The 23106-nt window shown below is 38.1% G+C and overlaps 1 protein-coding gene across 10 annotated transcripts in view; it reads right to left on the bottom strand.

Annotated features, from left to right (window-relative positions):
• CAMK2D (calcium/calmodulin dependent protein kinase II delta) overlaps positions 1-23106 on the bottom strand; it is a 163581-nt gene that overhangs the window by 13487 nt on the left and 126988 nt on the right. For 7 of the 10 annotated variants that reach the window (XM_072861741.1, XM_072861738.1, XM_072861735.1 and 4 more), the window contains 2 exons: positions 22492-22529; positions 12285-12333 (listed from right to left, as the gene is read on the bottom strand). In XM_072861741.1, the coding sequence (XP_072717842.1) occupies positions 12285-12333; positions 22492-22529 (87 nt within the window). The remainder of the gene's footprint in view (positions 1-12284; positions 12334-22491; positions 22530-23106) is intronic. The other 3 variants (XM_072861739.1, XM_072861736.1, XM_072861745.1) reach the window with 1 other exon arrangement.

Here is a 23106-nt window from a genome sequence, read left to right as displayed (position 1 = left end):
AGGTCCTGCTATTGCAGACGACGCCTGACAGAAATAATTGGCACTTATTAAAGCGGTAAGAAAATCACCAAATTTTCATTATAAATTTGTTGGACTCCGTGTAACATATGCTTTTCCAAACCTCCAATTTCTTTTTCCATCTAAATACACATTACAAACTACACAAGGACGACAAGGGAACACACGAGGCATTAGGGAAGAGGCATCTGGCCAGTTCCCATCTGCCAGGTAACTGTCACTTACAATCACCATTTTAATTTGATTCTTTATTTTTTTTGATCCAATAGTAAACTTTGCTTGTATTGAATTCTAGGAGAATTATGCTATTTGACATGTGGTGGCAATTTTATGCTATTATACTTTTTATTTGATGTGCAGTAAGAACTTCCTAAATAACATACTTCAGCTTTGGTTAAAGCCGGCCAGAGATCCGTACGCTCTCTCACGGTGCGATGAGACAACCGGACTGAACCCAAACACGCCGTTTCTTTGGCATTCTGAGCTACGTGTATTACGGCTGTCGTCTTCTCTCCCTTTACAGTATCATCACATGTTCAGAGCGCAAGGACTGTGTTTAGTCTTATGGCATGTAAGAGTTCGTCTGATAAATGATGAAAATACCCTAAGATCCAGGAGGAAAACTCAAAAATTGTAATGGGATTCTGATAAAACTGGTTCAGCTACTTTTTCACAGGGGTGTGGTAAGAGCCAATTGAAAAATTAAGGCCTAACCCATCTATACTGTCTTAGAATATAGCAGTGGCCTTCTAAGGCATAAAATTATATAATCTCTGCAAGCAAAGGATTATGTAGCAAAAATACATTCGGTGTTTTTAAAACAACTGAGGTATGAGGGAAGAACATTGTTAAAAGAAGTCAAAGGTGCTGAGCCATTTTCTTGAAAAACTAATAATGAAAAAGACTGCAGATAGTATAGCAGAAAGCTACCATAAAATGGCAAACTGGTGTGGAAAAGACAGTAGCTTTTACATTCTTCGCTCAGAATACGGGTGAAATAAATACATTAAAGAAAAGACCATGAACCTACTCTCTAAATATAACCTTTACCCCTGTCAGTCAGTGAGTTAAGGTAATAAGATATTAGCAGTTCAAAAAAATACGACCCCTGCTTTGGCAAGTGAGGAGGTGTATGACTAATACAAAGGCAGTTCAAGCAAAAATATTATGAAGAAGAGCTATAAAAAGACCAAATAAGAAGAAAAGAACAAAACAGAACATTTTCTAACACTGGCTAAAATGATTTCTGCAGCACTCCTGTAGTACATATGTTAACTTGAAATGAGTTATTAACTTCTAGCTATATTTCCCTACCTTTTTTCCCCACTCAGCTACAGGCTGGGGATAATATTTCATAATTAAAGAACACCATTAACACGAATATCTAAAGAACACAAAATAAGTAAGAACACCATTTACTCAAACAGCATCGAACACTATAAATGCCTTAAACCTACAAGGTGCCGTCTCACAGCCAGTGAAATCAAGTACCACAGGAAAAAAAAAAGTACAAAACAACAGCAAAAACTGTTTTTCTAGGAGGGAACCATGGGGCTTTTCTTCCCTTCCTGTAACCTCAAGAGACATTTGTAAACTCGATCTACAAGAATCACACAGAAATGACGGATATTTTGACATTTTAATTGCAGAGAGAAGGTGTAGAATAAAAATAAGCCGTAGATACGTGAAAATGAAGTCTTCAGAAATACACGTACCAAAAACTTCACGCTTTGTGAAACACAGAAAAGAATCTTTGGTAACTGATTGACCACCATATTACCCATGTTTTTTTTCAAAACTGACACCAGTATTTTTGTTCTGAAAATAATAATTTAAAACACCTTATGCTTCATTCAGATATTGGAGTATTTTTCTACTACTATGAATACTCTAGATGATTGACTATGTAATTACTATACTGGAATGGTTATTAATTACCCCCACTGATCTTAACAGAAGTCGGAATACACTTTTTTTATTGTTCTTTGACATATTTCTCTTAACACAAAATAACCCTAGGAACAGTCATCATACTAGCAAAGTATAAAACCAGTATTTTTGGTCTTTCAGAAAACACCTTATCAAATGAGCGCAGTGCAGATCGCACTTGCAACAGGGCCTGTGAAATCCATAGCAAAGACAAATCACCCCGTCTTTCAAATCATACCCAAATCAGGGAACTGCAGCCCCCTTACTACTGTTTGCTTTGAAACGGACAGCGATGAAATCCCTGCTAAGCAGTAAAGCACCTTTCCAGAGGAATGAGGTAGCCCGTTTACAGATTAGCACTTGAAGGTGGTTAAAATGATTCTGCTTCTTACTTGCTCACGTGTGGTTTCTCAAGGAAAAAACCCTTAAAACTTTTCAACTCAGTACTCTTAACTACGTATCTTGGTACACAGCAGACTGGATTCATCTCACAACATTTTGGACGTGTAAGTACAGACAAGTGAGTTTGTTCTCTCAACTCCCCTCCCTTACAGTCAACGGAGAGAAATAAGCACTTTCAGGGCATGATTCATCATAGCCTAAAATAGATATTTAAGACAAGTGTGACTCATCTGACCTATTTGCGTTGACTAAAGGGAGTCTAGACAACTAGCTCAAATATAGATATCTACATTCTGGAGGATGTCTAAATCTGGGGAGACAAATCCTAGCCCTTGTGTTATCTTTTTAAACAGTACAGTCCTTATCAAGGTGACACTGGTCTGCTAAAATTGAGTGGCACAGTATGGGGGAACCTAGCTTCATTTCTAATCGGAACCTCGTCCCAACAAATAGCAATTACATGGAAAGCATACGGCCACTAATATTATTTCTCTACTCTGAAAATAACCAAAGTTTGAAAAGAAAGAGGAAGAGACTAGAAATTTTATCCTGTGTTGTATACCGAACTCTGGCTATGTGGATGCACCGGATGCTATTCAACTTTACAGCCTGGACTGCTACCCCAGAAGCAGAGGAATACAGCAAATGTCACAAAGTGTTTTTCAAAACCATTCTATTCACACCAATATTTGAAAATTCTCTGCTGATCATTTCTCTTACAATTTATTCCACAAATATTCCAGGAAAGTGATTTCTGTGAAGAAAATAAGAGCAGCATGAATAAATGACTGCTTGAATCTTACATCTACATAAAAAATACCCAGACCCTCAGGTGACATGGCGTGCTCCAAGGGACTTCTCCTTCAAGAAGTTCATCAAAATTTCGTGTACATAAGATCAGAGCTTACCTCTCACCCCACTGCTTGTAGCCCCAAATACCTTAAACTTTGATATGAACTAAGACATCTGAGTTGTCATCTTACAGGTAACATCTCTTTCCTAGCGCCTGCTGATTCCAAAGATTCACTGATTCATCAGATTGTGATATGGGTGGATGGTTTGCCTGATTTTTTTCAGGCTATCGACTGTCTTTCACCTTTCTGAAAACCTGTAAGCCTGCTACTTGCCTAATGAAAAAAATGCAATTCGTTAGATACGTAGGCAAATATCTGAAAAATTAGCCCAGCACTTTTCCACCCTATACTGACAAAAAAGATCAAACAAAATGAAGGCATCTTCTATTTAAACCTTTATCATAATGTGATGTTAAGCAAGTCGTCATATGCCCTGCATAATTTCTTTTTATTTACATGAAATCAATTATTTCTAAAGAGGCTCTCTCCTTGGAGCTACCATACATTTATGCTAATATTTATACTGTGTGGCAAATGTTTATTTTTTAATGACAAATCACCTACAGTCTCAGAACAAAGCTATTATCATGGTCACTGCACTTACAAGATACTGCACTATAGCTTCTCAACATGTTACATTAATCATGGAATCTGGCTGCTGTCTCAAGAAATAATGTTTAAAGTCTTGGTAACTAAGACATTAACAAGCTTTGCCGCTGTGCACATTTTTATTTAAACTGTGCTCCTACCTAATCGCTCTACCAATTCAGTCAGAGAAATCTTTTTGTTGTCCTCTAGTGTTTTACAATGCAAAATCAATAATAACCCTCAATTCTACATCTCTTTCCTTTTAAATAAGCTTTAAAAGCAATGAGATGTGTTGAGATAATAATAATAATAATAATAATCATAATAATAATCCCCAAACAGTAATTCTAAGAAATGTGGCATTTGCCTATTTTACTCATAGGAAAACTGCATTACCTTTAAAAATAGATTCCTGAATATAGGGCTGGAACGGAGATGTTTTATTTTCCAGGACTTACTCTAACTATATGATAATCCTTCCTCAACTTGTCTTTTCTCAACGCGCCACATTTACATCATCTTTTCCCCATGTCTGTGACAGCGGATTAAAACCTATCAAGTTTACCAGCTAAGAAATCAATTTTTTTCTTGTTTATAATGTATACATGTAATTATAATAATTGCTACTTAACAACAAACCGTGAATTCAGTTTCATACTAGCCAGAGCTAACGCTGAAGACTGTTTTGGTTCCCACCTTCTTACCACTGTGCTGTCACGAAATAGCTGTCAGGTACGGGTATACATCCGGGTAATCTTTGGAGCCCTTCGCATTTCCCAGATGCTTTTGACATAAAGAAACTGCACGTGCCTCTGGCCACCACCTCCCATCCTAAACTTTGTCGTCTGACTTCACTGTGTAATTTTTTTTCTTCTGAATTCTCAAATTTTCTCTTCAAAAACACTCATGTGAATTCTCCTGTGATGTAATTTAAAAATCCTCATCACTTGAGCCTATATCATTGCCTCTGGCAAGCCCCGTAACTCCCATGTAGTTGACCAAAAAAGTCTCAGCAGTATTAACTTTCACTGATTTTTTAATATTGCTTGCTGCCAGTGAAAATCATTCATTACTATAGCTGTTTGTAGCAGTTATCTTTTTTCCTGGTGAATGTAAGTCTGCCAAATGTACACAACTCCATGCCTCTTTATAGTAATACTGCAGAGACCTCTATAATCTCTATCAGTATTCTGCAACAGATCGTTAGAGCTATCCCAACAAAACCCCACTTCAAAACGATGTCAGCAAAAACTTCCGTTAGCCACACCACCAGTTTTTCCCATCGTGTTCCTAATGTCTTCTCTCAGCCCTTACGTTCTTTTTACTTGTACTTGAATTAATCCTGTTCTTGGTAGACAGTAACCACTTTTGGTTTTCTGAATTTTCTCAGGCTACGGGACTGCCGATTCCTATTAAATGCAGAGCTACAGAAAACGCAGCATATCATGGCTATTTCTAAAATCATATTACATCAGAACTGCACATTTTTAAAACTTAGTTGAGGACAGGTGATGTTACAGGGAGTTTACAGTTTCTCTGGTCACTAAACGTAGTTATTTAATGAAATTAAATGTTCCCATTATTGGGATGAAGTTATTTTGAAGCATCAGAATAAAAAAATACAAGCACGTCTGGTGCATATTCAGATACTGGGTTAACTTCTGCTGTTTTGCCTACTAGTGTTTTGGCAAATCCTAAATTTCTAAACTGTGAATCATTTAAACAAAACTGAGTTGGTAGGGTAACTACCAGATGTAGTAGTACCATCATGACTCCACCAAGTAGCTTTACCAGAATAGTTTCACCTAATACTTTTCCTGCCTTATAGCAGATGGTTGTTTAATTTGATCGTTGTTGCATTCCTTAACCTGAGTTCTACCTGCACTTTTTAATAGGATTTTTGAGAAGTTTATTTTGTGGAACAAAGTGGCAAAGAAGTGTGCTGGTTTCTGAAGTCACAGAATGAACAGAATAAATACGAGATTGTTCACTTTCTTAGAATGTCACTGTATATAGATACTATGCCATTTCTGCACTCTTTCAGGGAAACTAAAATAATCTACTTTTTTCAAGGATAGTGGTATTTACCTGAGGTGCCTCTGTTCCTAAATTTGGTAACAAAATTAGTAATGAACATCCACGTTTAAACATTAACAGTGGCCTTAGCACTATTAACTACCCAGTGAAGCAGGAAATGTGAGGCTGCTAGCATTCAAATCTGAAAACGTTGGGTACCTAGTAGATTTTCTGGGGACATATACTGCGGATGGAATAAAAGCCTTATGGCATGTGTTACTGATAGCTTTGAATGTAATACAGGTCCATGTCCTTCCTATTCATTCCTCTTCTCTTTAAGGTTCTGTGCAGTTTGCGCTGTTGGTATTTGTAGTTCTGGTTTGATATATAGTCGTATCTATATATTGATATATACTATCCTGCTCCTCCGTCAGAATGAAGCTAATCTTTCAACATTACCTGTCATCAGTTGTGACCGGAGACAGCCCATCATCTCAGGGACTGATTCCCGTCTCACCTGCACTAGTTGCACCTAGCAAAACTTCCACTCAAATTTAAAATAAGGTCCAGGCCACTTACAGCCAGCCTGTGTTTCCAAGGGCCCCATCTGCATCCCACCTGTACCAGTGCAAATGCCCGTTCTGAGTACCAGTGCAACTAGCCTAACACACACAGGATGCAAGATCGGAATCCGGCAAGCAGAGCCTACAATCCTAGGAAGTCATTCCCTGTTTCAACTCACAAGGCTCCTCCATTCCAAAGAATTTCTGAGTTAATTTATAAACAAGAAATGCATCTACCCAGGCCTTTTATGTCCTACCAGTATACAAGGTACTAACACAAAGCCCTTTTCCTCTCCTACTTAAACTGCTCAAACATGGTCTCCTCACCCTAAAGATTTCCTTTACAGTTAATTGGTCACTAATCATCACAGATCTCCTCCTAAGCAAAGCATGAAGCTCTCCAGTTGTCATGAACCAACGCTGCGAGCGAATGGCTGTCACAGCAGCTTTAAGGTTGGTTTATCAATGGTGATGCTAAAGAAAGTAACTTGATAACATACATAAACATAACAGGTAATTAATCTGGAGACCCTATCCAGGACCCAAGCCAGAGGTGAGAGTGAAATCTATCTCTAAGCTGAAAACTACTGCAAAGATCACCTCTGCAAGAGCCAACTTTCTGAAATACATACCTATTTATACTGCTGTTACAGCTGATGATAATATTTTCACAATTATTAAAATCTGGTCAAGAAATAGGTATCTAAAAATATATACTCCATATTTTTGTAAACCCTAAGAAAAGGTCATTCCTAGATCAGACAGATGACAGTACTGACCTTTTTTGTGCGCCTGTCAGATGGCGGGGAGGGAAGAGAAGGAGAGACAAAAGAGATCACCTGAACAGATGAGTCTCTCAACTTACACAGTACAGAGGAAGGAGTGGAGTGGGAGAGCTCAGACTCAAGCGAATGACTCTCTGAGTTTGCATTTTTCGTGGACTTGCCCGCTGAATTGATGGAAAGAAACACAACATATGAACAAACAAAGATGAAGAGGTACAGCGCGATCAGAATCCTCAGCAGGCACTGGCAGCAGGAGCGGCCGCTGGGACACGGCAAGGGTGGTGACCAGTGAGATGAAGAAGCAATGGAAGAGGAGGAGTGGTGGGTGGAACATAGCCTCTCCATGTCACCCTCCTTTGTGAGAGCTGTATGAGGGTCAAGCAGATGTGAAGGAAGAAAGAGAGAAGGCCAAAAGAAAAATAACGGTCATTTAATTACAAGCAACAAGAACTTATAAAATCTTTGCGCACACAATGTTAACGATGTACTTTTGGGAGGCGGTGTGGGTGCCAAAGAACAGTTGTAAAGGTTGTAGCCATAAATGACTCTGTTCAGATGCCAGCGCAGATTTATCCCTCTATCCAGTACTGAGATATACAGGGTTTTGAAAGAGCTTTTTAAAAAATGTTCTGAGAAATTTAAAGGTTTTTCTTCAGGAAAGCCTGTTCCACATGGATCAGTTCAAATTGGTTTCTTTCTACTGTTAAAGAAAATAAAAACAACAAGTATAAAATGAAATAAATCAGCAAAATATGTGAAAATACATGCCTCCTGAATGGTTAATGTTTTGAAGCGATGTAGCTTACAGATGTATTAAGTAGCACAGATTAGCCAGAATTTACCTAATCTGTAAGTGCCCTACAACTCAGCAATTTTTCCCATTGGAAAAAATTCTTACTAGTGCTTTTACTAATTCATTTCCAGGGGCAAAAAATACACCATGAGAAATCTAGATTTCCTGACCACGATAATAAATTTAACAACTCAGCTTTATAAAAGTCTGTGTGCATCGCTGGCAAAAATAACAATGGCATTCTACAGCACTACTGAAAAAAAACATATCAATCTCCTAGCAAAGAGATGCTGCCAAAGAGTTCCAGTCTCATTACTACAGGAAGGAGAAATCCCACAAGCAATCCCAGAAGGCGGCAATGCCTACGGTCCAGTTTTCAGCATGTTCTTTCTGTCCACTCCTATCCTTATATTTAGGAGGGATCACTGTCAGGCAGATAAGCCCAGGATCAATGGTTAATGTCAGAAATTTATTTTAGGCAAGGAACCTGAACTACAGCTTCAAGTAATTTCAGACTCAAATTCTAGAATTAGCTTATTCCTTGAATTACTACAGCTCACTGTTGTTTGCCAAGTGCTGTTTCTAGTAAACGAAATATGTTCCAGTCCTGAAAGATGTAAACGCATACATAAGCAACACAAAGTTACAGACACTAACATTTTCAACAAATAACAAATGAAAAGTAAGCCTGATTTTACTGTCTTAAAGTTAAAATACCTGCCTTCAAAAGTGAAAACAGGGTGAGATCCTGACGTGAGAGGAGAATACTGTATGCATTCCCTGATAAATATGAGGTAAGAATCTGTTCCTAAAGACACATTTGTGATAGCTGATTTAAGTCTTTTTTTTTTAATTGCTACCTTTCTCAATGAATTGTAACATTTGTAATACTTTGTACAGCCATGCATATGCACACACACTCCCACAGGGCACACAAACACACAACTGTGCTGGAGATATTATATCCCACATAGACTCACAGGATCCACACAACTTTAAAAAGTCAAATCAATAAAAAAAAAAAAAAGAAAACCACTTGATGCAGAGTTGAATGTTTTAAATATGAGTGGGCTGGTAGTCTGTACAAAGGAAGGAACCTTGTACCTGTTTGTGCAATCTATGCACGGTGTTAGAATAGGAGGAGGAATAAAGTGCACAAATTGCACGCCTTTGCAAAGAAGAGTCAGTCTCTGCGAGGCGTGGAATACCACTGCAATACTGGAATAATACTGCAATACCAGAAAACATACGCTAATACTACTTTCCAGTTACAGAGCGGCATCCCCATTTCCCTTCTCCTTCGCAGGAAGGAGAGAGCTTCTTCCCATGTTGTACTCCATGCTGCGAAGAAAAGCAGAAAGATTTTTGAGGTCCTTTATCACCTACGGTGGGAAACATTCCTTCTAGATCTCAAATTTGGTGACAAGCGTCATCTTGAGCATACGCATAAAGACCCAGTCAGTCAGTAATCTGAGAGAATTCTCTCTGCTACCTCTGAAATCCATTCGTCCCCATCAGTATCTTATCTCCAGCTGCAGCCAGGAGCTGTTCCTGACAAGAGAACAGCTTTCTCACTGTTGTCCTAGAAAATCTACATCCAGAAGTCAAGTTTGGTGTAAGGGGGAAAATATCTGTCTTAAGTGCCTTGCTAAAGCATGAAGCTTGAGCTTATAATAGCTGTCAGGGTTGCAGGACTACCTATTCCCTGAATCATTCTAGAAATTAGACCCTAGGGGTACTGTTAGCTTTAATTTATAATAAAACAATCTGAAAAGCAGCCTCCGGTGGAAAGACTGGAAGCGTGAGAGGAATACTAAAAAGTGACAAACAAGCAAGCTTGCAAGCAATTAATGACAGGGAGATTATATTTGTTTTTTAAATAAACAGAAAATGAAATCCCTATACGCTGGAATAAAATGTGCACCTGGTGTCTGGCGAACAGGGTAGTGGTACCGCCGTGTGTTCGGCCTGGTGCTGAAACAGCTGCATCGGTGTATGAGGCTACCGTGATCATCCCAGATGTTAGCAGTTCAAACCGTCATTCTCGGTGGGGAGAAAGCATCCCACCTTCCCACCGAAGCAGGTGAAGAGCAATACAACACTACTCTGCCTCCTCTTCTGCAAGCACAGTTAACATCTTTCAGCTCCTCCTTCTGCAGTCTCCAGAAAATGCACACTGCAACGCTCTTTCTGGAGTACAGCCTCAGCTCACCCACTTTATGCCCTCTGTATCACTATTACGTAGCAACGAGTCAGGAACCTACAAATAAGAGAGAACTTCATCTGCTAAACATTTTACACCTGTCACGAAGCTACAGCAAAGAGAAGGACGCGACCAGCATCTCGTCTCTCAGACCTGTGATTACTGCAAGATCCTCTTCTCTGTTTTGGGAATAAAGTATGTCGTGGCCATCCAATCTGCTCTTAACTGTGATACTGCAGAATCATATTGAAGAATTAGGCAAAACATTTTCATTGTTGTTTTTCTTATAATTGTATTCCTGAGATATAATTCTGTGTGCTAAGCTTCTGACAGAGTTTTATAAAAATCCTACTGTTATAACATCATGTTATATCATCATGCAGAGGCCCTATAATTAAATTATTCATTTAGTGAGGTTAGTTGCTAAACTACACATAATGGTTTGAAGGAAGAAATACAAAGTGTTATGAATAAAGGTAAATTACACTGTATCTTCCTCTGCATCAGCTGCAGATGCCTGTAATTGTTCTCCAAGCCATTACTTTGCATTAACTCAAACCGCTATCGCTAGGTTGTTATTTGAAGTGAGCGGGTACTGGCTGTTAACGCGCCCAAGACTTTCTTCAAGCGGAGGTGAAGTGATTCACCGAAACTTTGAGATCAAAGCGCCAACATGAGCGACTTAATTAGAGGTAACTGCAGCTCATACAGTAACGTAAGTCACAATTTACAGCTGCAACACTACTAGCGGTAGATAGAAAATCTTCTTTCCACCGAGGCAACACCAACTATGCAAAAGTAGGGAAAATTATCGCAGCACAGCAGACTGCAGATACTAGCCCGTACGCCAGCTGAGCTCCTCAGCCGTTCCGAAAGCAGCAGAAACAATTCGCTGGGCTCTGCCGCAGGCTTGCTCTGCTCTGCTCTCCTCTGCAAGCCAGAGCTAAGCTGCCACGATGTACGTGCCCAATAAATCTCATACACAGCATAATATAAAATCTGCCTTTCCAACACCGCGCTCCTCGGACAGCCGCTACCAGCAGACTGTGCTTTCAGGCTTGCACGATCAATTCGTTCCCTGGCAGTACTGATACTTTTATCAAACACGCAAAGCACGTCTTCTACCAGTCAGAAACCAAGCGCTAGATATTTTTGATGGAATTCTAACTACTTCATGTTTGAATCCCTTCTAAATTCTAAAACTCTCCCATGCTCTTCGGAGACCGATGAAGCTCTTCAGCAGATTCAAGTCTGTATTTTAGGGCACAACTTTGCTAATATGTGTTTTTAGCAGTGACTTAGGCATTATACTACTTCCAACATAAACCAAACCTCGTACTACAATGGTTCACTAAGAATTCTCTTTTCTTTTCCATTTCCCACATTTTATCTTTACTATCATCTCTGACTTGCGATTCACCTGTACATATAACATTGTTCTTTGAGGCTGAAAAACAATCTTTGCTGTGAACCAGAGATACACAAACCTAACACTCTTTTTTAAAAAACCCTTTGTTTTAAAACACAATGTTGTTAAAGTAAGTATGAGTAACATCACGGTATAATATTTAGAGGGGGAAAAATGGAAACAAAAACAATGTCTGTGAAGTTACAGAACTAATTTTATAAAAAAATGACTGATTTTAGTTTTTTAAAGAATAAAAGAAGATTAAAATAAGTGTATGGCCAGAACAAAAGAGAAACATGAAAAAACACTGGCATCTGAACAGAATAAAAATTTAAATGGTGACATAAAAAAAGAGGGCAAACCCAAAACACAAATGCATGCTAAAAGTACATAAACTAAGTAAGAGTTACAAAGCACGGACTTACACATTTTTAATCTACTACTATTATTACTGGAACTAGTATCTTAGTTAATAAGCAGTAACTTTACATTCTTCATTCCAAAACATCATGGCAAATGGTGTTTTGGGAAATGAAAAGTCAAAGGTAAGTCTGAAACATGTCAGAAGTAACCCAGAAGAGCACACAAGTAATTTCTTTTAAACCAGGAAAAACAGTATTCTCTCGTAAGATTCATTAGGAGTTTCTGTGCTTAACGACCTAATGAAATACATTCACATAGCTCATGCTATTGCTTCTCCAGATGTTTCAAGCGTAAAATCATACCTTTCACATCCTCATCTTCAATGGTTGTATTGGAACTCTCTGTTGATTCCTGTTGAGAAGTAAATATAAGTTGAATGTATAAAAGAAGCCAAGCCTTATTTGCGCGCCTTTGAAAATGACAGTTAGTTACAGCTATCATGCAAAGCCTTGAAGCAGGGTGGGATGTAATTCACAAACAAATGGTCACACACCGATTAAGACATTTCCACCTGAAACTGATGTCAAACAATGCCATTCTCCACAGTAGGGAACACAAATACATTTCCTGCTGTCTAATGCTTTTACTTCACAGGAATGTAAAGGAAACTTTTTTTTTTCTTTAGCATCCAACTGTACAAAGTCCAGCTGAAATGTTATATGAATTACCTCAGCCAAGTAGGAGAGCTTGCCATTTTAAGCTTAGTGATTAAACCAACTGTGCGAAGTCAGTCATTCCATTCCAACTTTTAAATATGCAGACTTCTGCGTGCTACAATTTACCACCGTTTTTCTGCTCCTGTGACGTATGCAATGTATATTAAAACAAAGCCTCCCAGTGATTTGAAGGATATTGGATCAGATTCTGTCATTTTTATACTGTTTTTGTGATAAAAAAATTTTGTGAAGGCGATGGAGAATTGATAAATATACGATAACGACTTTGACAATCTCAGGTATCTTTGTAGTAGTGTTCTTCAAGCAACCGGTCATGTAGAGGAATGACTCATCTATCAGACGGTTTACACGTAAGCCACCACACTGTTAAAAAGGCAAGGATACTGTATCTCAGTCTTTCATGAATTACCAGAAAAATGAAATAATATGGGCCAATTCGACAGGGCACTGTCAAATCTAATAGGTACGCAGTTTTAGAAAGCCAGATGGTTTTTAAACTTGATTTTTTAAATCTGTATACCTTCTTGAAAAGTAGAATCAATCAAATTTTTGTTTTACTTCACAGCTCAATAGCAAAAAGGATTAACTGGTCTATTTTTATCTGAGAGCCAGAAGATAGGACTGGTATTGTATTTCACTCTTAACATGATTTTACAGTTAAATAATAAAAGGTAAATTTGACAGTGCCCTTTATTTACTGTGTCCTCACAAGGCTGAGCCGAAGGAACATTCAAAACAGTTAATGCATTACTCAGACCTCAAAAAAACAAAAGGTATGTGCATCCATAAATAAAACTACACGAATTAATTCACAGACGAACAAAACTGAACAAGTCACCATGCTTCTCCTGAACTGGCTGCTGTTAGACACTTCACTCTACACAGATGTATCATGCTCTATCACTTAAAATATTAGATAAAGTACTTATAAGTAAACAAAACCCCCACACAACTACAAGTTGTAAACACCATGCACAAGCTCACACGGCAGATGTAGCCTGTAATATTGAAGCATCCGCTCCAGTTGCCATACTACAACGATCAATCTTTCAGACAAATTTAGGAGTAACTCTCCGCATTAAGTGGTTTCCTTGTCTGCTGTGACCTTTTGGGACATTGAGTATCTTAATTGCTATGATTTATATAATAAAGTCAAGTAGATGTAGTCACGCCAATATTTTATCGGGGTTTTCTGGTCTTTAGTGGACTTCAGCGATAAAGATTAGACTAGCATTCAAAGACAGGCTGTTTGTTGCCTATGAGTTTAAACTTGGGGAGCTGAAAAAGTAGTAACATGAAAATAAAAGCTCTGTGTTCGACAGATGCAAGGTACATAAAGGGATGGGATATACAAGCACGATACACACCATCAGCACTTTCATGCTTGAGAAATGTCTGCATGCGTTATTTTTTCACTCAGATTCAATCCCTCTCTTATGAAATAACCACAAGTAGTTAAGACTAGATAAATGAAATGTCAGTTCTTTAAGTCAACACTGTAAACAGTGAAATTTTTGTTGAAGAGTAAATTCTTTCCAGGAAACCTAGGAACATGTGTTATATGTAAATGATGATATTTCCTGGCCCTTTTCAAGTCCATGCATGAAAAAAACAAAACAAAACACGTTTTAGGAATCAGCTGCCAAACGCAAACATCACAGTACACAAGAAAAAGCAAAGAGCATGAAGAAAACGTATAGAAATCAAAAGACCTCTTTGTCACTTGAAATGTTAAAAGTTTTTTGAAACCGCTCAGTGATGTTATGGAAGAAAACCAAAGTCCTGTGCAAAAGACACGTCACAACATGGTGTATAAGCATGCTGCGAGACAGCAGATGGGATACACTGAAATGACATCTTTATCTAAGGTGACAACTGCACATAAAACTCGTCAGTATAATCTCACCACGCTCTGAGAACAGCGTTCTTTGGTTTTACTTAGACTGCAGCATTTTTGGCTGAAACGAGAGACACCACGCTCCCCGAGCCTGGCTGCACTGGCTACCGAACTCTGCCAATTGCTACCGGCTCCCCCAAGAGCTTCAGAAGCTCGGCAATCAGCAGGACGCACATAGCAGATGAACACAGACGAAAACAGGCTCAAGAGACACCAGGTGTAACAGATGCAGGAATGAGATTTTCCTTGACAAAGTCCTGGAACGGCCCTATTTTGCTGTGGAATAGTGGATGAAATGTGTGGTGTGGAAAAGCAAGATGGAGTTGATTCTTTCTGAATACCTTATTTCCATCAGGGTTGTGGATTACTGTAGTTTGGGGCTCCTGAGCGGAACAAAATAAAGAGAAAAAGAGTTCCCATTGGTAAATACATTCTCATTAGTGTGAGGGAGTGCAAGAAGAGCCAGCTCACAAATGCTGAACACTGACAAGAGCTACATCAAATCTTAACTGTTGCCAGAGGGTGAAACTGGATGTCTCTAATACAGATTTCCTCAACAGCAAGCCAGCAAAAAAGACCATCTCACCTAATGCAGCAGCATGCAGAGACCTTATTCATGACCAATGTGTACAGGGCTTTGAAGCTCTGGAGACCCGCAGAGGCTCTCTTTTGCACAAGGGCATACCAAATGCTCTACGTGCTTTCCTGGCCGAGCCAGGCCAGACAAGGCGGCCAGAAATCGCCTCTTTTCTTTAAGCATGTTTGCTTGTATTAGTAGTAAGCGATCAAGTAAAAATACAGATGAATTGGTAAGCATTAAGGACGAGTTAACTACCTCTAAACACTACCATGTTTTGGAAGATGTAGATTGCTATCAATTGCTGCCTTGGCAGAGCAACGTAAAAGTAAGCGAGAGAGATCTTTGCATCATTTTAATTTCCCCAAATCCTTTTCCCTTAAAAAAGGATTAAATAATCTTTGAAATGGCAGTTAGCCAGCATACTTTCAGCACGGACTATTGCGCATGGCTGTGTCTGGGAACAGACTGCCATATACTCATGCATGAAACCTGTTAACTGGTCCTCAGAAATTACTTAGCAATGCGTGCTTCAGTGCCAGTTGCCCAGAAACATTCAAGAGGAAAAATCTCTCCCGATGCGTGTGAATTATCCACATTTTCAAAGCCGTATAGGCAGGCATACGGGAAACAATGCCTCACAAAATTAGGTACTTACGCACTGGCATTTATATTTATGAGCCCTGCGATACGTGTATGCCTAAGAAATAGGAGCTACTAATAAAAGCAAGACTGCAATAGAGACATTCATGAACAGCACTCCGATTAGTAATATGTTCCTAACAGAGCTTATTAATGAGTAATGTCTCCTGCAGATTTAAATGTAAGAGAAACAAGCAAAAATGTTTAGTGCTAGATGCCTCTTGATCCCAGTGAAGACTTGCAAAGTCCTGCTAAGTTTTAGGAAATGTGGAATGAAAATCTGAATAAGGTCTATTTTATGGTAGCCTAGCGATAATCCTGTTAGCTCTCCTTGATACCAATACTTATACTAAGACAAAGCACAGAAAATAATGGAGCTTTTTTCTTTTTTTTTTCTTTTCTTTTTTTTTTTTTTTGGCAAAAGGTTAGCATTAAAAAGATGGAAACAGTCATCAGGCAAAGAGCTAAGAGCAACATAAAGCGCATTCTACTCACTTTCTGGCACAGCATGCGAAAAATTCAACTCCAGTTACAAACACTATGACTCTACTGCATCCAGCTTCCGTGTAACATTTTCTATTAATAAACACGCTCTAATGGACTTCCTCACCAAAAAAAAGAAAGCATAACTCAAACAAAAAGTTTTTCCAAAACCTGTTTCTTAGAAAGCAAACAAAGTAAATGCATGGAAAAAGCAAAAAAGAAGGAAGAACAAACAGAAGACAGTCAAAAACTTCAAGGTAGCATGAGAAGGAAGATTCCAGGTATACCAGCGCCGGGGTAGGAATATTTTCCTTGGGGCTGGTTACCACGTTCGTTTTGTTGTTTATCTGTAGGTATGCAGAAAATAGAAACAGACAGGCCTTAGAACTCGCAGTAGGCACCGTATCTATATCTCTCTGTATAGAACATCTATATACAGATATAGATATCTATATATAGATATAGATATGGAAATAAAGAATCACAGAAAGATGAACTTATGAACTTGAAAGAACGCTAACAATAGACCCGATAGCTAGCTGCAACTCCTCCAAACATGCTGGCTACGGGTTTTCAGATGCACTATACGAAGGTCTATATAAAGTATAGATGACTTCAGCTGTGACACTTAAAAGAACAGAGAGCCTTTAAGTAGCAGCTAATCACATCTACAAAGAATAAAGAATTAATATGGGTTTGAAGAAAGTCCTAAATAGCCATTGCAATTTCCTGACATGCAACAGTATTACATAATTGCACCCAGCTGTTCTTTATTTCTAATTACCTGTCACTACCATAAATAATATTTGATTATTCATAGCTCTCCAGAAATCTATAGATTTGTTCTGCTGGCTCCTGGGAACAGATCTGAACAAATGTAACTGATTCCAGATCTGATTAAATACAACTGATGCTAGACTGGTGCCCCTTTAGCTTTTTTTGGTTTTAATTTTGACAAAAATAATTGGCAGCTGTGATTTTCTGCAGTCTCCAGAATCCTGCAGTAACTGTGTATCAGCCTTTCAATTTTGGGGCTATCACCTGAAGTCTGAGGTTTCACACTAGAGCATCTGTAGTCTTACTCCACAAATCAGTACATATCTGCTTAACTTTACGTGCAGGTCATCATGTTAATTCTTAAGCTTAGCACAGCACTACACCTTTACATGACTTCTGGCTTTTACTTATATGAAATTTTACTTCAAGTTAAACTGTTTAGCAGTAAGTGTAAAGGTATCTGATTCTTTAAATCCATTTTTAAGATTCAGCTTTCATAAATACCATGGTATGAAAAGAACAGAAATACTAAAAATAATGTACTGAGCCACTTTTTACATGCACTAAGAAGCAAGATTAAAGTATAGTAAAACTAGTTTGAAAAATGTCATTTTTTTCTTTAACAATAATTAGGAAAAAAAATTTTACGTACATTTTGGTCATGTCTAATTTTAACAAGAGCAGTCCAAAGCAGCATGCAGAACTGGCTGTATAGATATATATTGCCTGGAAAGACTTTGATCCAAAAAAAAAAAAAAGTTCTACCGAACCTTCTAGTCACAGTACTTAATAATAAATGTGCAAAACAAAGGAAAAAAGTCCAAAATTGTTTCGTTAATGGATTTTTTGTAAAAATGTAATGAACTTTATTTAAAGAAACAAACTCTAGCAATTTTGGGGTGAAAATTTGGTATTTTTTCTTCTAAAAGAAAAGCCTTTCTAAACCAATTAGAAAATGGCCATACGCTAAATAACATATGTGAAAAGGCATAAAGAAAGAGGAAGTCCTATCACAGTGGACAAAACCGAGCTGCCTATGAGACATCTGACTTCTGATCTAAACCTCCTGATGACTCTGTAGTCTCAGACGCAGTATTCAGCTTCTCGGCCACGCAGGCTAACATTTCAGTTTTGTCTGTGCCAAGGCTTTGCTAAATTGCAGCCTTCAGAAGTTAGCACCGCTGGGGAAAGCCACTGAACTCCACGTCCTCAGCAGTTTTTGCGATTGGTTTTATTTTGGTACCGGGTGGCAGCTGACTTGTTGATGGCAGGAATTAAGCCTGCAGCTGAACTGACTCTTACTTAGGCTATGCCTAGATTATGGAAATGTCAACAGTATTTGCATTAATTAATTAGAGACTGCAAATTTCCTTATCTTAACCAGCATTTAACTGGCTTTGAAGAATATAAAGCGGCCTCGTTAGTTAATGTCAGGGAACGTTATTTTGACACTAAATGTTATTTAGTAATATTTGTGATAGGAACTATTCTCCCATATAGAATAAAAATAATTTTCTTTGATTTAAAATCAAAGTTCACAGTGCTCTACAGCAGGAGGATGAGAAACAGGGTTTTTTTTAACCGTGGTCTTTCTACAGAAATTGTCATTAAGAGAAAATATGAGTCATTATTGAGTTCCAAGTGTTTAGTTTATGCCCCAACTTGGCCTAGTTATTATCAAATAAATTTCATTTATCTATTCACAGTTACAGCTGTAAGTTGCAGGGGTGTCTGAACTCAAGACAGAGAGAGAATAAACACCTTCGTGCATAAAGTCATTCATGGGGAGACGTAAGTATTACCGAGTATTTTATATATCAACTAACTTTCTTCGAGATTTCTGGGACTGTGAGATGGGCAAAACCTGAACTCCTTACTCAGGAAAAAACTTTAAAAAAACCCCCAACCATGCCAGTAAATGAAAGTTCTACAGGAGAATTGTGGAATAGTGAGAACACGTACGACACTGCTTGACGGCATACTAAATCTTCCAAAACAAGAGAAAAATCACATATCAAGCTGTGTAACTACAAGTTCGTATTTTTATGACAGTGTAGTCATCAAGAGACTACGAATAAAAAGGCCCTAACAAAAGGCAGACAGACATAAAGCAAAAACATGAGGAAAGAAATGAAGATTTCACCAGATTTCATACAGTCCGATTCAGTAGTAGCTTAATACAAAAAATAAAGTGATATGCCAAATGAATGCCTGTTGTTGAATACATAATGAAAACGGGTTAATCTAATTTCAATTCCAATTTTGCCTGAGTAAGGAGAGCAGGCTTGGGTCCATACTCCCTTGGTGAAAGTCCTATAAAAATAAACAATATCCATTACAGCTACTGCTGAAAACTGCAGGAAATATATTCAAAACTTCTTAGTAAGGTATCGAGAATACAGCATTCATTAGTCAAAGCAGAAAGAGATAATGTAATTCAAAATACAGTTATTTCTTCTGTGTAAACAGAACTCGGTAAAACCCTGTGAAACTTAGAGAGAAAACAGCAATAAGCCTGTACACTTTCTCTCTCTCGTAGAACATATACATGTGCTTTTATTAATATATGAACACACATGGTGTATTTTGCATATATTTGTAACAGCAAAGGGAAATGATTCCAAAAGGAGGAAAATATTTTCATATGAAACAGTTATTCTGAAGGTGAAGTATGCTTAAGTGGTGACCTTCTCTTTGTTGCGAAGAAGGAAAACTTTTATCCTAATGCATCGCTTGTCAAAAGCCACTCTCTTAGGTCTGACAGTAGTGCAGGACAGACACACACAAACGCTCCAAACAGCTGGGCGTGACTGTAGAATCATTACTGGTCTGTTTTCAATATCTTGTAAAAATATTTTAAGAAACAAACCCTGTATCTTGGGACTTAAACCTTTCACATGGTACTTCTGTAACAAAAAGTTAAAGCACACTTCCACGTTTGGGATACTAGAAATAGCCCCACCCTACCTTTCTGGTGACCCTCATTTGGGCGCTGCTACCACTGATCCTCTGTCACTGAAATTCCGTGTTCACCCAAAGAACAGCCTATCTACCTCTATAACTACATGTCTGCTCACACCTGAGCAGCAATTCTTGCTTTTCAAGGAGAGTTGTACTTCCCAGTGAAAGGTGTGGATGACGGGTATTTGCCTTCTCTCCACCGGCAGCAGCAACGGAAGCTGGCTGGGACGTCACAGCTGATCACCATGAACATCTCAAAAGTCAGGTCCAAAACCGTAATAAACAGGCATAAAGTAAGTTTCTGTGTGGGATCACAGAAGCCAAATGAACGCAAGACTGTAGAGGAGGTTGAGGAGGAAGAGAAGTTACTGAGACTGACTGTCAGCTGGGACATCTGGTGACAAAGCCCTGAGCTGTGAAGGAGGTTAGCTGGGACACTGTGGTATGGGAAGGCTGTGAAATGGGTTTTTTTTGCTCCTGAGCATTTAGCATGGCATCTTGGTCTACAGTGGCTCAATTAAAGCGATACTATTTCACTGTGCAATGTGGTTTGTGTTACTTTTTATGATATTAATACTATTAGCTTTTAAAATAAGGAGGTTTTAAAAATTAATAGCTTGTTGTAAGATTACTATTTTGTCACTATTTTTATTGACTAAGGACAGCTGCATTGGCCAATGTTACATCTACTTTTTCGGTTTTGTATGTCCCCAGGTTAAAAAAAATAAAAAACTTGCTTGAAAGAACTGCAGAACAATTCACTGTGGATGGCATACAGCAACTGCAGGCTTAAAATTCACAAGGTTGTACTTTAAAGTCTTGCAGCTTCTCACAGCATGTTAACAAAACTAAATGCAACTGTTTGATTTCTAGAGTGTGAACGATTCACAGGAGGAAAAAAATCTGTCGATAAAGATCCTCACCATCATCTGAACACTCGAACTGGACTTCCTTTTCTGAATTGACCAGTCAGAGAGAAAGGAAAAGAAGAAAATGTGACTGGTTGGATTTGAAGTATCAATGCATGGAGTACAGTATATTTCTGTTTTGGCTTTTTTTTTTTTAAGAAAAAGACAGCTTAAGCTGTAGGAAGGGGTGGAAAAATGCTATGGAGTATATAGCATCTCAATAACAGAAATGACAAAAATAGACTTCCCCAGACGTAAATTTACTCCCTTTGCTCCACATGACCATGCAGACAAACAGCAGACACATAAAATGTGCTGAAAACCAAAGTATCAAATCCCAACAAGTGTAATTTAGGCAAAATTTTGGCAACAATTGTTTCCGATATTATAATCAAAATTGAGATATAACAAATACCATCGTAGACCTGTAGGAGGAATGATATTTAAAAAGGAAAAGCTGGTCAGATAGAGTACATAAAATTTATATATTTCACAATGAAACACGTTAAGGGTTTTCCACAGGAATGATAGAATAGTACTGAACGTGTGCTTCTCCATAGAACTAGGATATCTACTACTTGGCAGTGAGAAGCATTGAAATCGTAGTGTACTCACTTCATTTTAAGTCAGTCTCATGATTTTTTTGATAGGAAAAGTGTGCGTATGTGGGAGAACAGGAACAAATATACTATGAATCTGGTATTTAAGTATACAAAGTTTTGTTGAAGCAAAAAGTTTAAGATTAAATAGAAAATTAAAATTCAGGTCAAAGACACACTTCTGAGTAAACACACAGAGCACAGAAGAATATCTTTTGAATCATATAATGAAAGCTTGAGGCACTTATTTTAGTCTTCAGGAGTCCTCCGCGAAAAGAAATAAAATATTTTTCATTGCTGAGTGATATATATTTTTTTTTCTGGCTGTTTTTCAAAGTATTTATCCAGAATGTTCATTTGTGAAGCATCTCTCCTCCTGCAGGATCTGGTGACATGAGAATAGGAGCTCTAAATCATGTATGAAAGCTGCCAAAATGTTCCCTTCTTAGCAAGGTCTGTTAGTCAGGATGAGCTGATTTGTTGAGATAGTAAACCCCTCAAGTTCTGCCAAATATAGCACGTACATCTGGCAGAATACACTTCATGTGGAGCCAAGCCTACCAGTAAACTTTTGGTCTTCCATGAAATCTAATGAAAAGTCAAGGGGAAACACGGAGGCAATAGAGCTGCAGATAAACACTCATACCTAAAAAGCTAACATGCCCACCACCAAACCATTATTTATATTATTAAGCTAATTAATAACACTGAGTCATTAATTACACAATCATCCTTCATTAAAATAGCAAGAAAAGCATTTTCTCCAGTAGTTTTCTATCTTCCACTTATTAAAATGCTTGTTTTTCAAATATTGCTTTTATTTCATTTTTTAAGCTTCACCTACTAACTTTAATCACTGCAAATACATGGTAAGAAGCACATATTAACAAATTCTATAAAGGAAACAAATAACAATTCTAAAAACTGGCAGAAGTTACAGATAGGTGGTGACTAATAAAACGTATTTTAAAGCACGTGTTTAACCTACCTTAACTCCGTCCGGCTTTTTCAGTAAACTCTTGGCTGCTGTAAAACGAGACAAATAATTTCAGTGTCAGGTGGTTACCACTGAGGTCAACCAGCTGTGCAGCAAACCCCCATTGCCTCCCAGCTGCAGATACATTTTCAGCTTTTATTTCCTCCTTTTGTTGCTCTGAGTATAGGAAACGAAATATTTCAGAACCTACAAATACTTAAGATGATCATACAGCTCTTTCTCCATTGATTAAAGCTGTAGGCTAACTGTACTTATACAAGGAGAGACCTCCTTGGGTGGCACAGAGGAAATGGAAGCAGGGTGAGTGTAAAATAAGCAGCTTTGGATACGTTCATTTCTTCAACGGCAATATGTTTACAACTGTTGATGGGGATAATTTGATACGACTACGAAAAAAGTACTGTTCTGATGGCAGGGACTTTGATCAGGTGTTTGCAAAGCCCACTGGCATCTTCATGATGCTCTTAATATGGCGGTGACATAAAATGACCAATATCAGATCAATAAGGTACCTAAAGAGCACAGTGGGGTACAATACTGTCTATTCCACCTAATGACAAGTAAACTGGGTTTACAAAAAAAGCACCTCTGAGCACTGGTTCTTTG

This window comes from Ciconia boyciana, chromosome 5 (genome assembly GCF_034638445.1).
Source record: "Ciconia boyciana chromosome 5, ASM3463844v1, whole genome shotgun sequence".
NCBI lineage: Eukaryota > Metazoa > Chordata > Aves > Ciconiiformes > Ciconiidae > Ciconia > Ciconia boyciana.
Note: the sequence above shows the minus strand (reverse complement) of the source record. Positions and strands in the feature narration are given on the sequence as shown.